We start from the raw sequence: 21481 nt of genomic DNA, 5'->3' as shown, positions 1-21481 counted from the left end.
AGAATAAAAACAATGATATTCAAAAACATTAATTTTTTCAAAGTATGAAAAAAGAGCTGCAATAACAGAATCTAACAATTTATCCAATTTTACAAAGTAAATTAATCTCTTGGTGTTTAGAAGAAAAAGAAACAAACCACAAAACAAAGAGCCTTAATCTGGATGCACAAGGTATATTGTTTATATGAAAACAAAGCAACCTCAGCTTTGAAAGAGTCTAGCATAGCAGAAGAAATACATCTTTCTCTGATACAGTCCTGTAACAGTGCAACTTATTCTGTTGCGCTTCATCCTAGTGGTGTGATACTCAAAGAAAACCTTTTTACAATAGCTCACTTGGGGTTTTTGTCTTACAGAAAACAGAAGTAATTGAAGAAGCTTTTCCTGGGTGAGTTTAATACTGGTTTATTTGTGCAAGAATTTCTGTGTAAGTGAATTTTTCCGCTTGTGCTTTTTCATTAGGTACTGCTAATAACTAATGTTCTTTTTACATTAGTATGTTTATGGACACTCCTGAAGATGAGAGAACCAAACTGATCAGCTGCCTGGGTGCTTTTAGACAGTTCTGGAGCAGTCTTTCCCAGGTTAGCATTTAATTTGTTGCTTATGTGTACTTTAGGTACTTCTTTTAATATAGCGATACCTTGTCCAGTAGACAAACACTCAAGCTGAGGTCTGTGTCCAGTCATTCAGAATCTAGTTTCAGATGTGGTGGAGTAAAGAATATAGGAAGACTTTGCAAGAAAAAGGATTGGTTTTGACATTTACAAAATTATATAATTGTTCATCAGAGGTTGGTGTACAGTGCAAATAAATATAAGCAAATGGAAGTATAATAGTAAAGAAATAAAGAAAAAAAAGTAGTTGTTTCAAGATTTCTGGTAGAACTGAGTAGGTAGGGAAAAAAATCATTGTTTATGTTCAAAAATTACCTTCTAAAAGTTAGGTATCTCTAGGCACTGTTCTGTAATTGGAGACCTGGTCATCTTGGTTTTCATTGAATTTGATTGTAACTGTGAAAAGGAAAGAATAATGTAGAAAAGTTCTATTTTGTTCTATTCTGTGCTTACTTATATGTGAACACCAAAGTTGACTATAGAAATCGATGTTTCACTAGGTGGTGTTACCAGTACTGGATGGCTGGACTTGTTAAAAATCAGACCAAAAGACTTGTAGAAATAACTGTATGTGGGACAACTGGACAACTTCTGTCATTATAATCTTGTTCTTGTATTTGTTTCATTTTTTCATGGTAGGATACTGTACAAATTATGCAGTTTGTTTCACTACCTGTATTCTTCCCTCTACTGCTTTTTCAGGAATCCCATGAACAGTGTGTCCAGTGGATTGTAAGATTCATTCATAGCCAGCATAGTCCTAAAAGAATCTCTTTTCTTTATGACTGTTTAGCTATGGCAGTAGAAACTGGACTTTTGCCACCCAGGTAAGCTGCGTCAGAGTGAATCGATGGGATGCATACAAATTGTAATATTGGATGGTATTTTACGAAGGCATTGTAAAATTATTGCTGGATAATATGTGTTTATTATCTGTCATTCATTCTTGCGTTGTCTCCTTTTGCTAGGATGGTTTGTGAATCTCTGATAAACTCTGATACACTTGAGTGGGAAAGGACACAGTTGTGGGCACTAACATTTAAATTGGTCCGGAAGATTATTGGTGGTGTAGACTACAAGGTATCTTCCACCCATTCCTTTGTTTGTGCTAAGACATGGTATTTTCTGGCTTTGTTTTTATGATTTTGTCAGACACAGTGAGTGTTTCAAAGTCTGCTTTGATTATGAAAGAAAAATAATTCGCTGAGACCACTTTTAATGCTTTTTCATAGTTGAGCTTTACCTTGATGGGTAATTCTGTATGAACAATGTAATTCTTCCTACTCTTTTTGTATTACACAGTCATCTTTCATCCCTCATTTCAGTTACAAGCTAAGTAACCCTAATGCAGTTGCAGAAGTAGCACACATGGGAAAGTACTACTATGAAGCGTTAAGGCTGAAGTTCTGTCATCTGCTCTGACCCCTCTTGCTACATAGGAAAAAGGTCCTGAAAGCCCAGTCTTTGGCAGGCTACAGCTCTTAACAGAAAGAGTATGAAAGCGGGTATGTCTTGCAGAGAATCATCTCACCAGCATTGGTGAGCGTGTTAGAGCGAAAAACGTAAACTACAGCATTGTACGTTGGTCAGCACAAGTAGGCTGGATTGTAGGTTGGATGTCTCTGGATGCACACCAAAATTTTGACAGTTCCTTTCTCATCTGTGGTATCCTAAAATGGAGAAGTTCTGTAAGGAGTTTAAAGTCATTAGCATTTACATTCTCAGTGGAAGCCTGTCTTCTGACACTAAGCAACAAGCAACTAATTTGTCTGTCAAAATATTGTCTGACTATTTCTTGTGTAACGTTTCTGCCAGAAATAAAGAGGATCTGGGAACATTAATTTTGAGTGCTTTCTTTTAGGGTGTGCGTGATCTGTTGAAAGTGATCCTAGAGAAAATCTTAACAATTCCAAACACTGTGAGCTCAGCTGTTGTACAGCAACTTTTAGCAGCAAGAGAGGTAACTATCTGAACTTTGAATATTATCCCTGCAGAGGAAGATAGGCCTCATTCTTTTGTTATTGGTGAATTTCTAGTAGCTGGGATGGCTGTCTTTCAGAGTTGGTACAGTTCAATGCAAAGACTTACTGTTTGTGCTCTTTAATTCTTTTCTGTAGTTCTATTTTATACAGTAAACAGAGATTTTTGGGGATATTGTAGATAAGCACTAAAATCTCTTAACAGGAGAGTCAGGCCCAGTGTTTGACTGACCTAAGTTAAGATGTATGAGGTACAGTATCGAGATTAATTTCTTTATTTTTGTCCTTAGAGACTAAAAATAGTAATTGTTTTCAATACTTTGTAGGCAGACGTAAGGCATAGTTTTACTTAGGCTTAAACAATATAATTTACACCTGTACAATGGAAAACAGGTTTGAAACTAATGTAGTATTATCAGAATACAACTTAAGAGTATTTTAACTCTTTTTCATGGGCTGCTACAGACTGGTAGACAGGCTACACCTTTGTTTACTTTATCCAAAGTCTTTTACACTGATGTATTTTTTTATTTATAGGTGGTAGCCTACATTTTGGAAAGAAATGCATGTTTGTTACCTGCCTACTTTGCAGTAACAGAAATCAGAAAACTGTATCCTGAAGGAAAACTTCCCCATTGGGTAATGATATCAGATCATGTAATCTGAGTTTTGTTCCACACAAAACAAAATTACTTTCATTTTTAAAAACAAAGTTTAAATGAAGATTTTAGTTCTCCTATGCAACAGTAAGCGTTGTGTTTAGGCATGTAAATTAAGATACAGACTTGATGTGATTGCAGCAGTAGCTCCCTGTGTTCTTGCATGAAATTGATGACATAGTTTTGACTTATGGCCTGATTGAAACTCTTGAAGCACTCAGTTGGTTTTGTTGAATATATTTGGAAATGCAGGTCATGCTTACCTATAAGTTTGTGCTTTCTCTGTCGCTTTAAATAGCTGACCAGTGTTTTCTTTTTGTTAAATTCAGTTAGCAAAAATACTTGGGGCTCTGGTGCAATGAAAATGATCATTGTTTCCAGAAAGAATGTAATGTTGATACAGTTATTAGTTTTGTATTCTGTTGAAATAACTAGGTGTTGGCAAAAGGATAAAATTTCGACTCCCTGGAATTAATGGTGAGACTGTTACCGGCTTCTTGAGCCATCCAGAGTGTGCTAATCTGGGTCCTTTGTTTTTGTGGAATTGTTATTCAGACGCAAACAGAGATTTGTTGTGAACAGAAATTCTAAAGTTTTTCTTAAATCATCTGTTACTAAATGGTGTGCACTGAAATAATACAGTATGTATGGGAGAAACAGTTATTATATAAACTTTTACTCAGGTGCAAACTAAGAGTGCTTCCTGTCCCTTCTTTACAGAGTCACATTTTTCCTTTTGTGGTTTTAGGTTCTGGATGATTTTTTCCAGCATATTGAAATGTGTAGGAAGCTAGTTATTGTAGTAGATTCCTGTATGTTTTATTAAAATGTATAAACTGGTTTTAAGTCTTAAATAGTCCTTATCAGTATCTGGAACTTAAACCTTTAACTTATTTTTTCCTCTCTCCTCACCCAGTTACTAGGTAATTTAGTATCGGATTTTGTGGATACCTTCAGACCTACAGCAAGAATAAATTCCATTTGTGGTAAGAGAATGACTTCATTAATTTCTTCAAAATAAATTATTTGGACTATTTTGGTTCTTATACCCTTTGGGGCATATATTTGCCTAAGCAAAATGATTCAGAGTTTATGTTTCACGTAGTATCTTTACTCGTGTCGGTTTGTTCTCAGACTTGCTTCTCTTATTTTTTTTTTTGCTTTGAAGAGATTAATTCATTGTGATGAGATCAAAATAATTTTTTACTACAAGTTGGTAGTGGGAGTGTACTGCTTGTTACATGGCCATGTAGTTTCTAACTACAGTAGACATTAAGGAAATTGTAGGTTTTCTTTGCTCAAGGATTTTGAGTTAATACGGATCCACTAGTGTGTTAGTCACAGAGTGTTTTCTGACTTCAGTTTCCATTGGAGCTTTTGTAGCTGCTCAGTCTTATCCCTGTTGTCGCAGGCTTCTGTGTGAACATTTCCTAGCTCTAGAGAGTACTGGTTCTCCTTTTCTGTGAAAGGAGTACTCCTTTATTTATTGCTAGAAAACTGAAGAATCAAATTTGACTGTTCTAATATGATGTCCATTGCATTTTTCTTCAAAAATGTCTTCTGTTTTCTTTGAGATTAAACAGCTGCAGTATTTCTTGGGTCTGAGCAAGGATTATTGCAACTGAGCTTCTTCAGTGCAGACGTTAAGAGTGTAAATTCATCTGTAGAGCTCCAAAGAATTTTGTCTTTCGGAAGCCTTGGTTATTCTTCTATTGAAAGGGTGGCATAGCTCTAATGCGTATGAGTCACAGGGGTCATGCACAAATTTTTACACGTCTTGCATGTGTAAATGACCTGTATGCTCCTAAATTTAGATGCTGGTATGCAGGTGTGCTAAGGGCTCATATCAAATGTTTAGGTTTAAGCAGCTGAAATAAATCCCAGGTGCCTAATCTACACTGACCAACAAGTCTTAAGTTTACCCTGCAAAAAACTTGTCATGTGTAATCAGCTGAATCACATTGGCCTACATTGACTGAATTGACTAGATCTCCACTGACTAACTGGGGTACAGACACTTGTATTTGACTAGTTTGCTGAACTGTTTCCTGCCCACAGTTTATCTTCCGTGGTGGATGAAGGAAAATCAAAAGAGTTGATTATATACTTAGGTTAGTAATACCATTTTCATTGCAGGAAGGGTCAGTGAAGCAAAATTAAATCACTAGGTCAAGCGATGGCAATGGAACAGTCTTTTGGTAACCTAAAAGGGCACTGTTAGGTGAATATTTGCAAATACTTTTGGTTTTGGATACCCAATCTGAATAAATGGGGATTTTACTCCTTAGATATTTCATTAGTTGAAAATTAGGAAAATAAAGTCAGCCTGAAGCATTCCTATGGTAAAAAGCTTTAAACTGGAAATTTAAGGAGAGCATAAAAGTGACTGAGGCTAGTTTTTGTATCAGAATGATTAAATAATAGGCCAGTTTCACTGTTTTAGGATTTATGTTTCATTGCATGTAGGTCGCTGTAGTCTTCTTCCTGTGGTAAATAACTCAGGTGCCATGTGCAACTCATGGAAGCTGGATCCTACAACCCTTCGCTTTCCTTTGAAAGGTCTCTTACCATATGATAAGGTATGCCTTATTAAGTTTCTTAAGCATGTTATATTCAATAAATACAAAAATTTTATGTCATTAGAGGGAAAAAAATAATTTAAACTGTTAATATCTAGTTGTTCCAGCTAGGCTGACATTGAAGCCATAGATGTTTTCACTGTATTAAATACTTCAGTGATTGCAAGCTATATGCAAAGGACCTTTGAAGTAGTGTGTGGTATAACCCGTGCCCAGAATGCGGAAGAACATGAGATTTTTAATGTGCTTTGCGGGTGTGTGCATGTGAAAGAGCAAGTGAGAGCAAAGAGTTGACTGGAAAATTAGTTTAGCAATGGGAAGATGTAAGAGAATGGGAAGGTAATTTCTTCTTTTCTGTGAACTTTGTTATTCTATAGGAAACGAATTTCACAATTCAAACTTAAATATTTAAGTTATCTTATTTAAACTCAAAACTTTGAATGTGAAATAGTGCTGTACCAAAAGAATTTAAAAATTGTAAAGGATCAGGACAAAAGTCCACGTTGTCCAGCATCACATATTCTGGTATGCTAGGTATCTAAGGAAGAATATAGATAGTATATCTAATGACATATATAGTGTTCACACTGTATAGCCATTATCATTTTGGGTGTTCCCTGCAGCAGATTTGCTTTCTGTATATTTACTAAACCTTCCTCTTGCAAATATTTGTTCAGTCTCCTCTTCAGCCCGTGTAAGCTTTTAGCATCCTCCACATCCCTTTGACAAGGAGTTCCGCATTTCAACTTTTATGTTGCATAAGGAATCGGCTCCTTCTGTTTATTTTGAACCTAGCTTCAGATAGCATTTTTCTTTAAACTTATTCAGCTATTGGAAGATACAGTGAGCAGTTGTTCCGTATCTGCTGTCTTCATGCTACTCATGATTTTTATGCTTCTTGATCATGTGCTTCCCAGTTGTCTTTCCTGGCTTCCTTTGAGTTCTCGACGGTCTTCTAGTATTTCAAGTCTGTTTCAAAACATGTGCCGTTCTTTTATTGGATGAAGAATGTTCTTCTGCTTGGTCTCCATAAAATCTGTCACTTCTTAAGAGCTGTGATTATTTCCTCCATACTTTTGGGTATCAGAGACCAAAAAGATCTGCCAGATAATACCTATCAGCATAAATTAAACATTCATTCTTGCATTGTTTAACTCAGTTAAATGTAAACTCAATATTAAACGTAATCTAGAGGCAATATATGTTTGTGTGTGATTGCTTTTTTTTTTTCAAGGATCTGTTTGAGCCACAGACTGCTTTGTTGCGATATGTGCTGGAACAACCGTATTCAAGGGATATGGTCTGCAATATGCTAGGTCTGAATAAGCAGGTACTGTACTATGCTGTAACACATGATTTAATTCTGCACAGAATCTGCACTATTCTTTTTCTCTTTTCTTTGCTATAGCTAACTAAGCAAAACAGTTTAGGTCCAGAGAGTGATTTATTTTTTTTTATGTTATTTTATTTTTTTATGAGATCACATTAGGTTAATTGGACACTGTTGTTCCTATCATTTGTATATTGCTTTACGAATGTTAAATTGAAAAGTGGAGATTTAAAATATGATTTTTTTTTGGCATTGCTTTTTTTTCCTATAAGGCCAGCCTCAAGTACACCTTTGACAGACAGTAGGAGACTGCTAGCTCAAACAATAAAAATGGTTATTGTTCATCAGTTTTTAAAGCATTGTTGTACTCTGTTATATTGGCATGTTGTAGTATTAAAACAGTGAGAAGCTGGGTTTTGGTGTTTTGTTTGTTTGTTTTTTCTTTTTATACCTTAGAATGGGAGGGCTTAGTCTGACTTGGGGAACCTTGAGGCTGGCCTCATAGTCACTGTTTTGTCTTTTCTTTTTTTCTTCCTTTATTTTTGTTCTGTCCTGTCTTGTCCTGCCCATCCTCCAATGCTCTAGACCTTGAACATTGCTCAGGTATGTTCACAACCTTACTGTTGTATTGTGACTAACGATACGCTGGCCGCTTTGTAGCCACTGATTCTAGTTAGAGAATACATGTACAGTCAGGGCTTGAAATTGGCAGGACCATTAGTCAAGGACAAATTCTTACTACAAATCTCTAGAGATATGAGAGATGTAGTATAAAGCTGACAGTCAGTGGTCCTTTGGTCCTAAAATTTTTGTTAGAATGGACTGCTGCCATTTACCTTACCAGTCATAAGAACTTTTACCTTATCTGCTGGAATTTTCAGATCAGGAGAGATTCTTAGTTCAAAATTTCTTTCCTTATGCAGGTGGAAAAACATCCACTGCACGTGATTGTAAAATTAAGCTGCAAATACATGTTTACGTAAAAAATCCAAAAAACTTTACTAGTGGAATTTTCTTATCAGCAGGAAGCCTCTGTAAACAAACTTCCCAACAGGCAATTCTAATATTCTCCAGGCTAGGTGAAAGAAATGTAGTGCAGAATACCATGTGAAAAGTAGTACCTTAAAATTTGACTACTTGTGTAAACAAATTAATAAACACCTGAGCAAATCAACCAAGTGGATTTCCACTTGAAATTTGAAATATGGGTATTACATTTACAGTTGATCCCTTGTTACAATAATCAATTCCACACCTACTTTAAAAAAAACATGTTCAAGATTTATAAAATAGCGTTGCTGTTTGCAATACTATAGTGAAGGTTGTGTCAGTGTTTCCATTCAAGAAACTTTTTTCAGATTTGTAACTTGACTATAAAATTTACATGATCCTGAAACCTTGTGTATATTTCCCATTGTAAGTGAAATACACCAGTGCTCTTTCTGGATTGGGACAATGTTTTTGAATGCGCAGATTCCTACATCTTGGCAAACAGTACTCCGTGTTGTATATGACAGTCTTTTGTATTTGAGACTTAAAGCAGCTGGAATGTTAAACCTTGGAAACGAGCTGCTAGGGTTAGTGTTGAAATGAGTAGTATTTGTATTCTGTGTCTATTTCTGTGTCTACATTCAGTTAATTAACTACTGCATCTTGTATCTATGCATCTTGTAGCTGGTAAATTATACAAGATCTAGAAAAAAAATATATTGAACCCATTTTAGTCTTCTAACTACATATGTATGGTCTGTGCCTTCAGGTCAAAAAACATTGATATTAAAAATGCTGGTTTCTAACTCTACTGTTCTCTAAAAGTAACAAGAAAATCTAAATGAAATAATGAAATATATTAAACTATACTTCTTAAAATTTGTTTACTAGTATAGCAATTCCTACACAAAGTTTCAACCTGGCATGAATTTTTATGGCCAAGGAACAAACTTGAAGAATGTAGCTTATAAAGGAAATGCTGACAGAACATGAACTATAGCTGTGTTACTACAGTTACACCAGCATAAAGATGTTTGGGCTGTTGAAAATTTGTTAGTTAAAAATACAAATACAGAGTAGGGTGGTGTAGTGGTATAGAACAGGAAGTTAATGTTCCATTTAAACATTAATATACTCGGTTTAAATCTGTGTAAAACATTAAAATTTTACTCACTTTTAGGTACAAATTAACTTCATGCTATAAATTAATTTGTTATTGTAGCCACCTGACAAAAAGTAGTAGCATGCTTTTCACAAGTTGTGTAACTATATCGATGCTTTCAGTAAAATGGCTGATTATTCTGTATTTTTATTATTAGAACTGAACTAACCTGCAGAAATGAATTGTCAGTATAATAGAAGACACTTAGAAATGCAAATAGTGCCAGGTTTCTTTCAAAATAAATACAGAAACACCTCAAAGCAATGATCATTATATATTTATGATCATTAATGATTTATGTGAAGCTGCTTGTATGCCCTGTCAACTATTTACACAGATCCAGTTGCAGGATTGGAGCCTTCATTTGAATCTTTTGGCATCACAAACTAGGTATGGTTCAGCCAAATTTGTCCTAGTTCTCAAATATTCTTGAAGATGAACAATGAAATCTTCTGGTTCAATCTTAACTAAGCAGATCTGTTAGAAAACTCTTCACTTAAGCCATCTCATGAGTTGTGTAAATAAAAAAAAATAATAAAAAAAAGAGTACAAATCCAGCTGTCCTGTGAACTTTGCAGAGAGAAAAATTAAGAGAGTAAAATCTGATAAGTTTATAGATTCCTATGTTCCTTTCAGGTTTCTAAGTTTTACTGTGGGATTTTGTTGTGGGATGGAGTTTTCTTACACCTTCATCAAACTTATAGCTGTAAGTCCAAATGTAGCAATATGGACTTGAAAACGTTTCTTCTGTTGGAGTCTGGGGATTTTTATTTTTTGCTGCTGTTAACTTCTGTGTGGGACAGTACCTTCTCTTGTATACCTTTTTGAACTGGTCTGTGGGAAGCAGAGATTTAAATTGTATTCTATCGTGTATGTTATTACAGTTTATGGTTGGACTCTTATCTTAAGGGTCTTTTCCAACCTAAAGGATTCTGTGTCAATTTATATTCTCCTGTTAGATCTGGGGTGATAGTCCCAATACTTAATTATCTTTTAAATAATTTGTTAAGATATGTGACAGTCTGGTTTTTTTGGAAAGTGATAAACACTTCAAAGTGTCTCAATGCACTGATGCCAAAGTACGATTCAATTTAGGAATCCTACAGTTGGTTCTTAAAATTGAGCTTTAGTAATGTCTTAAGGACACAAAGTCCCTTTGAACATTTTGGTTTATATCTTTACCTTTGCTGTATGTACAGACTTACATGAAGATAAAATGCCATTTTTGCTTGCATAATTGCAGTCAGGATTGTATTGCAGTCCTCTAAACGATGAAAAACTTTGTTAAACTTTGATTTCTTTGGGTTGGGAAATGTTTGAAAGAGGAGGTAATTTTCAGTTGTCTGGTTTCTATAAGGTATAAAAACTTTTAATTAGCAGCGATAGTATTTAAAGAAAAAAATGATTAATACAATATTTGGCTGATCACCTTTTAAACCAGCAGTGGTGATCTGCAGTTTGAGTAGGAAATTATTTATGCCATACTCTGTTCAGGTGGATGTGTAGTTGTATTCCCTCCTAGTTACAAACCAGGATAGTTTCCTTGGGGAAGATGTTATTTCATGTCTGTCCATGTGTGGTGTAAGCAGAATCATTAAGTGAGAGGAATGACATAGTGCAATATTCAAAAACTGACTTTCCCTTTGATTTTTAAAATATCTTAAGTTGATGCTGGAAACTTACCATCCAGTATTACTAGTGTTAACACAACAATGCACTTTAATTAAAGGGCTGTGGTTATTTTTTATATACTTCTGATAGTAAGAGTGTGTGTTGAGAACACTTGAGTGCAATCTCCTTGTTGAAACTTACTCCGTATTTTTTTTTTTTTAGTGAAGAAAGCTTGAGAGTGCCCACTGAATTTGGTAGGAATAGAATCAGGCATAATATAAACAGCAAGCTTTAATGTTTTGTGTCTTGGTAGCATACAGTTTTGGAAAATGGAAGTGAGGGAGCAGGTATAGTTCTGTCTTGTATTAACTACTTCAAGCATTTAACTTACACATTTTGAATTGGACTTTTTGAGACTGTTTATTCTTGCAGGGATCTTGGGCTCTGCAGTTTGGTCTTATGAATCCATTTCTTAAGTTAGATATTGATTAAATATTTTTGAGCTAAATGTTGTTTACTTAAAATATTCAAAAACTATAATAGCTTGCAGCTAGCCTTACTGACTTCTTAAGATACTTTTCTTTCAGGGAACACTTTTAACGTGTTAAATACTTCCCCCAAAATACCTCAACCAACCAAAAAAATCCCACTCCAAACCCAATTGAAGCGTTGATCCACTTAAAAAAGTACCACTAGTCCATCAGAGGGCTGGTCTCAAAAAATTTTAGTTTCAAGTTTTCATGGTAGCACTTCCCCTTCCCTACCCCATGCCCCTTTATTACTGTATGGATTAAAAATGTTTTCAGTGAGATTATGTATTTGTCAGATGTTTAAATATTATTTTCAGGGCAAAATGGAGAATATGTATTTATATAATCAAATTACAAAAATTTGAATAATGTTCTCTTTAGGAAAAAAAGAGTAGTGGTTTTGAATGCTATATGTTTTAATATATAATCCAAAACAGTGTTTGGGTTTTTTTTGTTGTTTGTTTTTGTTTTGTTTGAAAAATACCAAAACATGAGCTCCTGCTTGTTTGTGAGGGGAATCAGCTCTCACCTAATTTTTATTAATCTCGGTATACGCTGAGATGTTCTTTCAGTTATGAGCAGTTAATAAAACAAGGCCCCAATCCTGCAAATTCTTATGCAGCACAGTATTCTATTTCTGCTCCAAAACTATAGCTACAAAATTTATGCAAAAATGTATATTCACTGAAAATACAGAAAAAAAAATTGCCAGAAAATTAAATTAATGGAGATGGAATGTGAAGTACTGCTATATTTCCTTTTGAAAATTGTTTTTATAGCAATAAAAGGCTGATTTTCAGAATTAAAGATGAATATTTTTTTTTTTCATTTCCTGGCTCCTAAACATTTTTCAATCTTAGAATTACTCAGAATAGTGAAAATTCCTACTGGAAATTCTGGCTTTCTTTTTAACAGTAATATTTTCCTGTTGTATTCTTTGAATAACTTTATTCTAAATTAATATAGCCTAACATGATTAGGCTTTTGGACATTAACCCATCGCTTAGCAAACCTAAATTTCAAGCCCTGTACGTAGTAGTTTTGCATGCTGGATTATAAACTAGTCTGTAGTGTTGTCTGTTGCACCCTGCTCTGCTTCATAATTAATTGCTTTGGGAGGGGGAAAAAAACGAACCACAAAAAACCCAAAGTATTCTCAACTGGTGTTGTTAATACTGCTCTCTGTAAGCCTGTAATGTGGTTGATCTGTGATAATGGCGTTGTGTACTGGAAGAGAAGGTGAGACTGTAATGTAATCAATGCTTTCTGGTTTAGTTAGAGGTTTGTGTTAAGCATGTGTCAAGAAAGCACAGCTGGAATTGTAGCTTTCTGCAGTTTTGAGCTGGCAAACAGCATGCAACAGGGGATGCTGTTCACTATATTTTGTCAACTCTTCCCATTCTTGCGTTTTATTTTTAATTGAAGAGAATCTCTTTTTTTTCATAGCAAAAGACTACCATCGATGAAGGTAGAACAAGCATCTCCTTTCAGCATCTCTTTCTTCTATTATTTCTTTCTTTATTAATTAAAAGGGTTTTTTTAGGCTGCCTGGCTAGTAAGTCAAAGAACTCATCTAAGGCATCCCTAAAATGTTATATGAGCATTCGGGCAATCTTTTTAAACCTTTTTACATGCAACTTTTTGCCTCTAGAAAGGGATACTGCATTTTCATGATTAGTGTTTGAGCAGCTCAGTTCCTTTTCTTTTGTATCATTAAAGTAATAATGTTTTCTTTAAGGTTGCGTTATGTTACAGGCATCAGGTGTAAAAAACCAAACCAAAATAAAATACACCAACCTCACACTAAAGAACTTGTGATATGTGACGTACTTCATGGTCTTAAATTAAAGATTTATAATCTGAGTTTCAAATCACTGGTAGCAGGCCTGCTTTACATACATCTGTACTAACTTACGTATCTGAATATAGAATGCATTCCTTACTTGACCGTTATTAAAAGTCATCATGGAAGGCGTGTATTTTAAATGATGCCTGTGTTTCCATATCTCTCTGTGGAGATTGTGGCAGTCTAAATCTAACCTCTGAAGAGCTCGTCACTATGATATGTAGTTTTTGTTCTATTCACAGGCTGTAGAACATACCACTTCTATCAGATTAATTTTGAAGTCTGTGATCTTGTACCAGGTGGCACTGTGTCAGGAGGACAGCACCTAACTGTAGGGGTATTAACCAAATCTTGATTCTGCTGCTGGTTGTAGGGGAGCCCAAAATGAGAGTGAAAAAGAGAATAGTCATTGAACACCTCTATCATGTATTGGGATGTTGCCTCTGGGTTTGGTGGTGTAATTGATACATCTGCTGTATGGTGATCCCTACTTTTGAAATTGACTTAAAGGAGAAAAGAAGGAAGGAGGAAAAAAACCCAACAAATAAACCCCAAAACAAATGAAAGAACCCCCACCAGTGCGTTAAAAGAATGGACTTTGTTTTCCATGAATGTAAGATCAGAGAAATAACATTCTGCGTGAATTTATTAAAAAAACAAAAGCAAAATCCTCAGATTTTATTTGCACGTTGACGATCTGTGTTTTGGAACTGAATAGAGAATTATGTAGTGTGTGATAAAATGTAAAAATCATTGTGACCTGTAACATAGTGCAGCTTTAATACACTGGCTTATCCTTAACTTAAGTTCAGACTTCATTTCATGCTTCCCAGCCTTCTGTCAAAATACTGTACTGTAACTGCAACTGTAGAAATTCTGAAGTTAGTGGCAAGGCTTTTGGAATACTGTATCTGATCTCTGCCTTACAGCACAAGCAGCGCTGCCCTGTGCTGGAGGACCAGCTGGTGGATCTTGTGGTGTATGCCATGGAACGGTCTGAGACTGAAGAGAAGTTTGATGATGGTGGAACCAGTCAGCTTCTGTGGCAGCATCTCTCCAGCCAGCTCATTTTCTTTGTGCTCTTTCAGTTTGCAAGTTTTCCTCATATGGTCCTGTCACTCCATCAAAAGGTAAATTGTTTGTATCACTCCCAGGTGGTAAGAGAGATTTTAAAAACAAAACAAAAGACGTTTTTAAAAAAGGCACTTACACCTGCGATAAGTACCTTATACGTAAGAATTAAATTTTTGATTGTTGTGCTTTGTAGAAGTAAGTCAAATTCTCAAGTTGCATTGCTGGTGAGCTAGGTCTGTTTCTAGTATATTCAGTTACAGGATGTTACATTACATGTTGATTCAAAATGTGCTAGTAACTAGAATAAGGAGATAAACTGGCATAATTCAGAAGATCAGGGTACTGTGCTGTTGCATTCAGTTTACAGCCAAGCTTCAAACAGACCAAATGCCCTGTTCAGTTTGTGAGCTAATGAAACATGCCATGTAAATGGATGCAAGAACTTGCTTCTCTAATCAGTTTACTCAAAGATCATGTGTCCAATTACAGTCATACTGGCAGTCACAGTCCAAAGTTATTATTACTTCCTAATAATAATTCCATTAAAACTATACACTTCCTAGCATTTACCCTTTTCTCTGGTGTTCAGTGTTTTTGACTTCTAAGGGTGGTGGTGCCAGTCCTCCATAAGAAAGGCGAGGAGGGGCTACAGTAAGTCAGGAACATCCTGAGCCCTTCACTGAAAGTATGGCATCGATGGTAGGAAAGGGGTGTTCTTTCTCTTCACTATAGGATCAGCTTGTAGCTATTTAGATACAATTTCTAACATGGACTACACATTGTTCCATCTTCATTTGTCCACAGTTCCATGTTACATCAGAATGTACTATATATGTTACGTTTCACTTGTGAGGCATTCTAATTCTCTGCTTGTTTAGTTATCCCTGAAATTAGTTTTACCAGGGTTGCATTCCTTTAATTACTGTTAATGAACCATTGAACCAATAGATGCTATACAACACAGTTGCATAAATATGATCTAAACCTAAAGCAAGATAGATAAGATTAGAGTACTGGTTAATAGAGAATTGTTACAGATAAAGAGGTTAACTACAAAAAAATAAACCCAGGTGGGCCCAGATGAAGCAAGCCCAAGTTGTTCTGATTGAGACTTTCTTTATAGAGCTAATATAGACCCTGGCTGCCTGCTAGCAATGACAATACTGTACTGGGCTACAAGGTGACAATTTAAGTCCGATATTTAAGAGTTGGTACTTTTTCAAAATGGTGATCCTCAAGAGGTAAACACATTTTAAATCTTACCTGTAATTGTTGTGGCCCTCCTGGAGTCTGTTTCTCTGTTTCAACTAATGCACCTGTTTGCCATCTTTCTGAAAATACAACATGCATTTCTGCCTAAGCCCTGTTACACAATTCCCAGTAGTCTTGTCTGGAACTGTTTTAGTCTGCCCTTCTACTTTCATAGGAATCTTTGCAGCGATTTTTCTTCATGCAATATTTGTCTGTTACTGAGTGTTTTTGACAGTTGGCAGGCCGTGGTCTCATTAAAGGAAGAGACCATCTGATGTGGGTGCTACTCCAGTTCATCTCTGGCAGCATTCAGAAGAATGCACTGGCAGATTTCCTCCCAGTTATGAAGCTTTTTGACCTCCTGTATCCTGAGAAAGAAGTAAGTTTTCTCTCTGAAATTAAAAGTTTTATTTTTAATGCAACTTGAGACCCATATGCCAATAGCAGTTGCTGCATAGTTGGACAGAGACTTCATAATTAAATGAAGACTTTCAGGATTTTCTAGCTGTGTTTTTCCAGTAACCGCATTTGTGCAATGGTTTTAGGGGCAAAAAAGACTTCTGTTAACATCTTTTCCTTGTTTTTGGTGTGACTAAGGTTTGGAAGAGCTTGTTAAAGCACTGAGGATACTATTAAAGAATAGTACAGAATTGTATTGTTAAATCTGTAACTGTAACAGAATAATACACTGTGACACGCTTTAAGGTGCAAAGAACTGACCAAGACACTTTAAATCGGTGTTGTATTCATGGTTCCTTAAAATTCATTCTGTGGTAGCAAATCAAATGCTAGTTGTGCTTTGTACATTCCTCTAGAACACAGGTTCCTGAGGAAGAGGGAGTTAGAGGAAGTTCTTAAACTTCCATTGTGACAGCATTGTCAGCATGAAGTCCTGGTTGCTTGCTGTTGTCATATTGCCTTCTCTTTTGGGTCAGTAGATGTATAAACACAAATGTTTGGTGTACCAAACTGATATGTAGCAATTTGTTCCGCCTCTTAAGTTAGTTTTGACCCACAGAAATTCTTCAGTACAGTTAGTTTCATGAGCTTGTAATTCCTTTTCTCAGCACAAAATATGGGAAGAGTGACAGGACTATTTAACTGTAGTGGTGGGCTCTAAGTTACACTTGTTTAAAATGTCTGTAGGACTAGGGCATTTCTGAGGATTCAATTAAATAAGCAGTTTAAATGTTATCTATGGCTCTTGTTCTTAAGAGGATCTGTCTTGCTGTTCCCTTGATTATGTGTTGCTGCTGTCTCACTTGTGCTGCCAGTGGTGCCTGTGCAGTAGTAACTGTACCAAAGGGAAAGAAATGTGGATGCTGGCCAAAGGAGAGAGCCAGTGTACCTTTTCCGGTGGCAGTAACATATCTGACTCTGTAGCCAAAACCTTTTGAGTTTTGGGGTGTATCTGTTCCTTTTCATAGGAAGTGTATTAATCTTTTAAGTATGATGGTGATGCTAGACAAGTTAGATTTTTCAGAAAATACTGGCGAACCACTGACTACCTACTATAGACGCACATACCATAACTGATTTTGGAATAATGTGTAAGTGTGAGGCTGAGAGTAAAAGTATATGCTTCGCAACTATGTATGTCTTGAATTTGGATACTCTAAGGGTGAGCTTCCATTTTCTGAGGTCTTAATTTTTTTGCTTTGGGTTTTTTTCCAAATTACTGAGTTCCAGGTGTCTTCCAGAGCTCTTGATTTAGAGTTGCACACACAGCTGAGGGTAGAATCTGTTCTTTAAATACTTTGCTTATGGTGTTCCAAGTCAGAAAAAAGGAAACTTGACTTTGTGAATTCTGGCTATCTAAGTTGGGGTTTTGTTCATTAATATATGCAATATGTCACATTCATGTGTTCTTTCTTTAGTGTATTCCTGTACCTGATATTAACAAACCCCAGTCAACTCATGCTTTTGCAATGACCTGTATTTGGATTCATCTGAATCGGAAGGCCCATAGTGACAACTCCAAGTTACAGATTCCCATTCCTCATTCTCTTAAACTTCATCATGAGTGAGTTTTGGGGGTTTCGTTGTGGTTTTATTTGTCTCAAGACATAATGGAATAGAAAGCTCCAAGTCTGTCTGTATTCAGAATGTATTGTGTGATCACAAACTGTCTAAGGGTTATCAAAGGAATAAAGTAATTCAAAAAGAAAGCTCAAAGTCAAAATATTTCATAAAAAGTGAAATGCTGTTATCGTACAGATAATGGAAGTAATATATTACATCTCAGACTAATAAATCTTTTTTACTGAGGGAGCACCTGAAAGTAATTTGACAGTTTTGTTTTATGATGCTGCTGTATGGAAATGTGGGTAAGCAGCACATTGGGTAAAATTTTGTCTGGAAGGGTGATTTTTAAAGTACATTTTTCTGCTGAGGTGTTTCTCTGATATAGGAAAATTGTAACATAGTGAAACTGTGGCATAGTCATTTTGATGTGGTGCAATTAATAAATATTTGGGGTTTTCTACTATATTACAATGGAATTTTGAGTGGGGTTACTGTGGCTGTACTCCTGGAATGCATGTGTGTTCTTTTTCTTGTTTCTTTCTACCTAATGTTTAATCTCTTTGTCACTCAGGTTTTTGCAACAGAGTTTAAGAAATAAAAGCTTACAGATGAATGACTACAAGATTGCCTTGTTGTGCAATGCTTACTCAACCAATTCAGAGTGTTTCACTTTGCCAATGGGTGTACTCGTAGAGACTATTTATGGAAATGGCAACATGAGAATACCTCTTCCAGGGACTAATTGTATGGCATCAGGGTCTATTACCCCCTTGCCAATGAACCTATTGGACTCACTCACTGTTCATGCCAAAATGAGGTACAGTATGCAGCTAGTTTTTTTATTTAACCTGTGAATCTGTGTGTAGATAATTATCATCAGGAAACCTTTTCTGTCTCTGGACATGTCATGTATAGATCTATTGTACTTAATAAATTTCTTAACTTTCAAGTTATTGTTTTTAATTGAAAAATACTTTCTCTCCTCAGCCTGATTCATAGCATAGCTACAAGGGTAATCAAGTTGGCACATGCAAAATCTAGTGTGGCCTTGGCTCCTGCTCTTGTGGAAACCTATAGTCGCCTCTTGGTTTATATGGAAATAGAGTCCTTGGGCATCAAAGGCTTTATCAGTAAGGAAGAAAACCTTGGTTTTTTCTTCTCTTTTTTTCCCACTTCCTTTTGTTCAGTAGCATTTTCTTTCATTGGCAACTAGAGTCCATAGTAAAAATTAAGATCTAATGATGCAACATGTTGAATACATGTATAAATTATTTTAATATAAAAGAAATTGTAATAATTATCATAATGCTACAATAATTTTCAGATGAGTGTGCTGCTGTCCCTTTATGCCTTCACTTCTATTGTCAGGACCTTCCTAGTTATGCTGTGTTGTGCAAAAATGTGCTTTTAAAGGAAAATCATAAGCGAAGTTACTTAATGAGATGCAAACGATGCTTAATTGCACTTGTTAAAATAATTTGCATGGCTGCTGTATATGTTCATGTAAGAAGTTACTGAGCTCTACATGTTCACAGCATCTTCAGACAGCACTTGCACACACCCTTTTTGGAGTTAACACAGTTTTCAAATCAAATATCTATGTTGCAGCCTAATATAACTGTCTATCCACAGTGTATTCTGTACAAAACTTTATTTAAAAAACTTTGTATTTTAAAGTGTAATCACTTGGAAAACTTACTTTACAAACTCATTTTCATAAGGTCAGCTCCTGCCAACAGTGTTCAAGTCTCATGCATGGGGTATTTTGCATACTCTGCTGGAAATGTTTAGCTATCGGATGCACCACATCCAGCCTCATTACAGAGTTCAGCTGCTCAGCCATCTTCATTCCTTGGCTGCTGTGCCACAAACTAATCAGAACCAGCTTCATCTGTGGTGAGTGATGATTGCTATATTTAACTGTATTATCAGATTCCTTCTTCCTCATATGTGGAAAGCTGTGTGAGAACTATGTTTAAATGGGACCTAAATACTTCTCAGTTCTGTGGCTCAATTGTTTTTTGGCTAAATTGTATCTCAGCAGGTCACATTTCAGATAGTAGTGGTAGTACTCCCCAGAATTGCATGAGGCAGCCTCTTCCACAGACATGGCAGCAGTGTCATGGGTCAAAACACAGGAATGCACACCAGAACAGTCATGTCAGGAAGTGTCAGAAAATTGTTGAGCTTCTTGCACTGGAGATAAAGGGAATGTCTGCTACTTGTAGTCACAGTGATTGGCTTGTCTGCCAGTCAGACTGCACTTGCTTACTCCTGTAGAGGATGTTTAATTCAATTTCAAGAGTTAAGCTGGTTCCACTTAATTCTTTAGTGAAGTCAAATTTCAGTAAGATCAGAGAAATAATCTGATTTATCCTGTAGCTTTAAAGGAGTTGGAGCAAACCTGTGGTCGCTATACGTGTACCTGAATGGAGAAAAAAGTATTACTGCTTCCATCGTATGGTCTTAGATCAGTGTAAACCATGCATAAAACCATGACTAATTTGGATACAAGAAAGACAGAAAAGCTGATTAAAGAAGATCTAGAGTTGATATGCAGAAAATTGTAGGGAAGAGCTTTGACTTTAGCTTAGTATTAACAAAGTTGAAGGGTATGAGATTCAGTTTGTATGTAGAATCTGTGGCTGGTTGTAGAAAAGTTGAGGGTAAGTGCATCCAGTCACTCACAAGAGCAGAATACTTCTTGTGAGGGTATGTGTTGGAGATAGAGCAACCTCATTATTATCAGTTCATGTCAAGGAAGTCTAATTACATAGTAATTTTTTAGTCCAAATTCAAATTGCTCAGCTGGTTATCCTTTATCAAGAGTAGAGAGAACAAGTAAAGACAAGGTTCTCCTTGAATTCAACGTCTTGCTCTTTTTGTTCACCTAAGTCTTTTTCTGTCATCTTAGTCTGTGAAATATGGATGTTAAGCAGTGACTTTTGGTAAGCACCGCATGCAGCTAGATTGGAGTAAATTTAACCTATGGCTCTGGCATTTCAAAACCACAATATTATGAAAGTCTTTGAAATTACTTCAAACTACCTGGTGTAAAAAGCACTTCTAACTAGAGCACTAGAAAATAAACTGCTTTTAATCAAAAGCAGTACTTTCTCACTTCTTCAATGAGGACAATTTAGCGCTGTCTGCTTCAAGGTGATAGTTAGCTTTGACACTTCCCATGCATTATTTGTGCCTTTTTAATCTGTTGCATACATACCTGTGTATCCTTGTTTAGATGGCGATGTTCAAAAGATAGCAAAAAGGTGGGGGGCTCTAAATTGGAGAGACTCAAGACCCTTTTTCAGGGGCCCTGCACCTGGAATTTTCACTAAATCAACTTTTGAGAGGTTTATTTGAAAATAAAGTACTTTTAATAAATTTTTATCAACTATTTAACAGCGGAAAAAGTAAACTTTTCAAAACAGTTAAGAGCATCGCTTTCAAAAAAAAATATTTTTGTATTATTTAAAGCAGAAGATAAAGGAAAAATAGGTATTTTTTTTAATCTTAAAAGCAGCAATATGAGCATTATTTGCTAACTGGACTGTTTCCTTCTTTCAGTGTGGAGAGTACTGCTCTAAGGCTAATCACAGCGTTGGGCAGCTCAGAAGTCCAACCACAGTTTACACGATTCCTCAGTGATCCCAAAACAGTTCTTTCAGCAGAATCAGAGGAACTCAACAGGGCTTTGATCTTAACTCTAGCAAGGGCAACACATGTGACAGGTAATGGCAGTACTGTGAGATAATGTCTAAGTGAAATCTGTGGTCAAGCCATTTCTCTAAAATACTGTTTAAGAGAATATCATGGAAATGACCAAGT

The 21481-nt window shown here is 35.8% G+C and overlaps 1 protein-coding gene across 2 annotated transcripts in view; it reads left to right on the top strand.

The window, feature by feature from the left end:
* Positions 1-21481, top strand: part of MED23 (mediator complex subunit 23) — a 40400-nt gene that overhangs the window by 2905 nt on the left and 16014 nt on the right. Inside the window, exons 2-18 of one of the 2 annotated variants that reach the window (XM_037391612.1) lie at positions 357-388; positions 497-584; positions 1320-1444; positions 1586-1697; positions 2479-2577; positions 3134-3235; positions 4172-4241; positions 5722-5834; positions 7069-7164; positions 7750-7767; positions 14233-14433; positions 15864-16007; positions 17506-17651; positions 18225-18470; positions 18641-18783; positions 19375-19549; positions 21221-21384. In XM_037391612.1, coding sequence (XP_037247509.1) covers positions 357-388; positions 497-584; positions 1320-1444; positions 1586-1697; positions 2479-2577; positions 3134-3235; positions 4172-4241; positions 5722-5834; positions 7069-7164; positions 7750-7767; positions 14233-14433; positions 15864-16007; positions 17506-17651; positions 18225-18470; positions 18641-18783; positions 19375-19549; positions 21221-21384 — 2074 coding nt within the window. The remainder of the gene's footprint in view (positions 1-356; positions 389-496; positions 585-1319; positions 1445-1585; positions 1698-2478; positions 2578-3133; positions 3236-4171; positions 4242-5721; positions 5835-7068; positions 7165-7749; positions 7768-14232; positions 14434-15863; positions 16008-17505; positions 17652-18224; positions 18471-18640; positions 18784-19374; positions 19550-21220; positions 21385-21481) is intronic. The other variant, XM_037391613.1, reaches the window with a different exon arrangement.

The sequence above is a fragment of the Falco rusticolus genome, chromosome 6 (genome assembly GCF_015220075.1).
Source record: "Falco rusticolus isolate bFalRus1 chromosome 6, bFalRus1.pri, whole genome shotgun sequence".
NCBI lineage: Eukaryota > Metazoa > Chordata > Aves > Falconiformes > Falconidae > Falco > Falco rusticolus.
The sequence above is the reverse complement of the archived record's forward strand: the minus strand, read 5'-3'. Positions and strand labels throughout refer to the sequence as shown.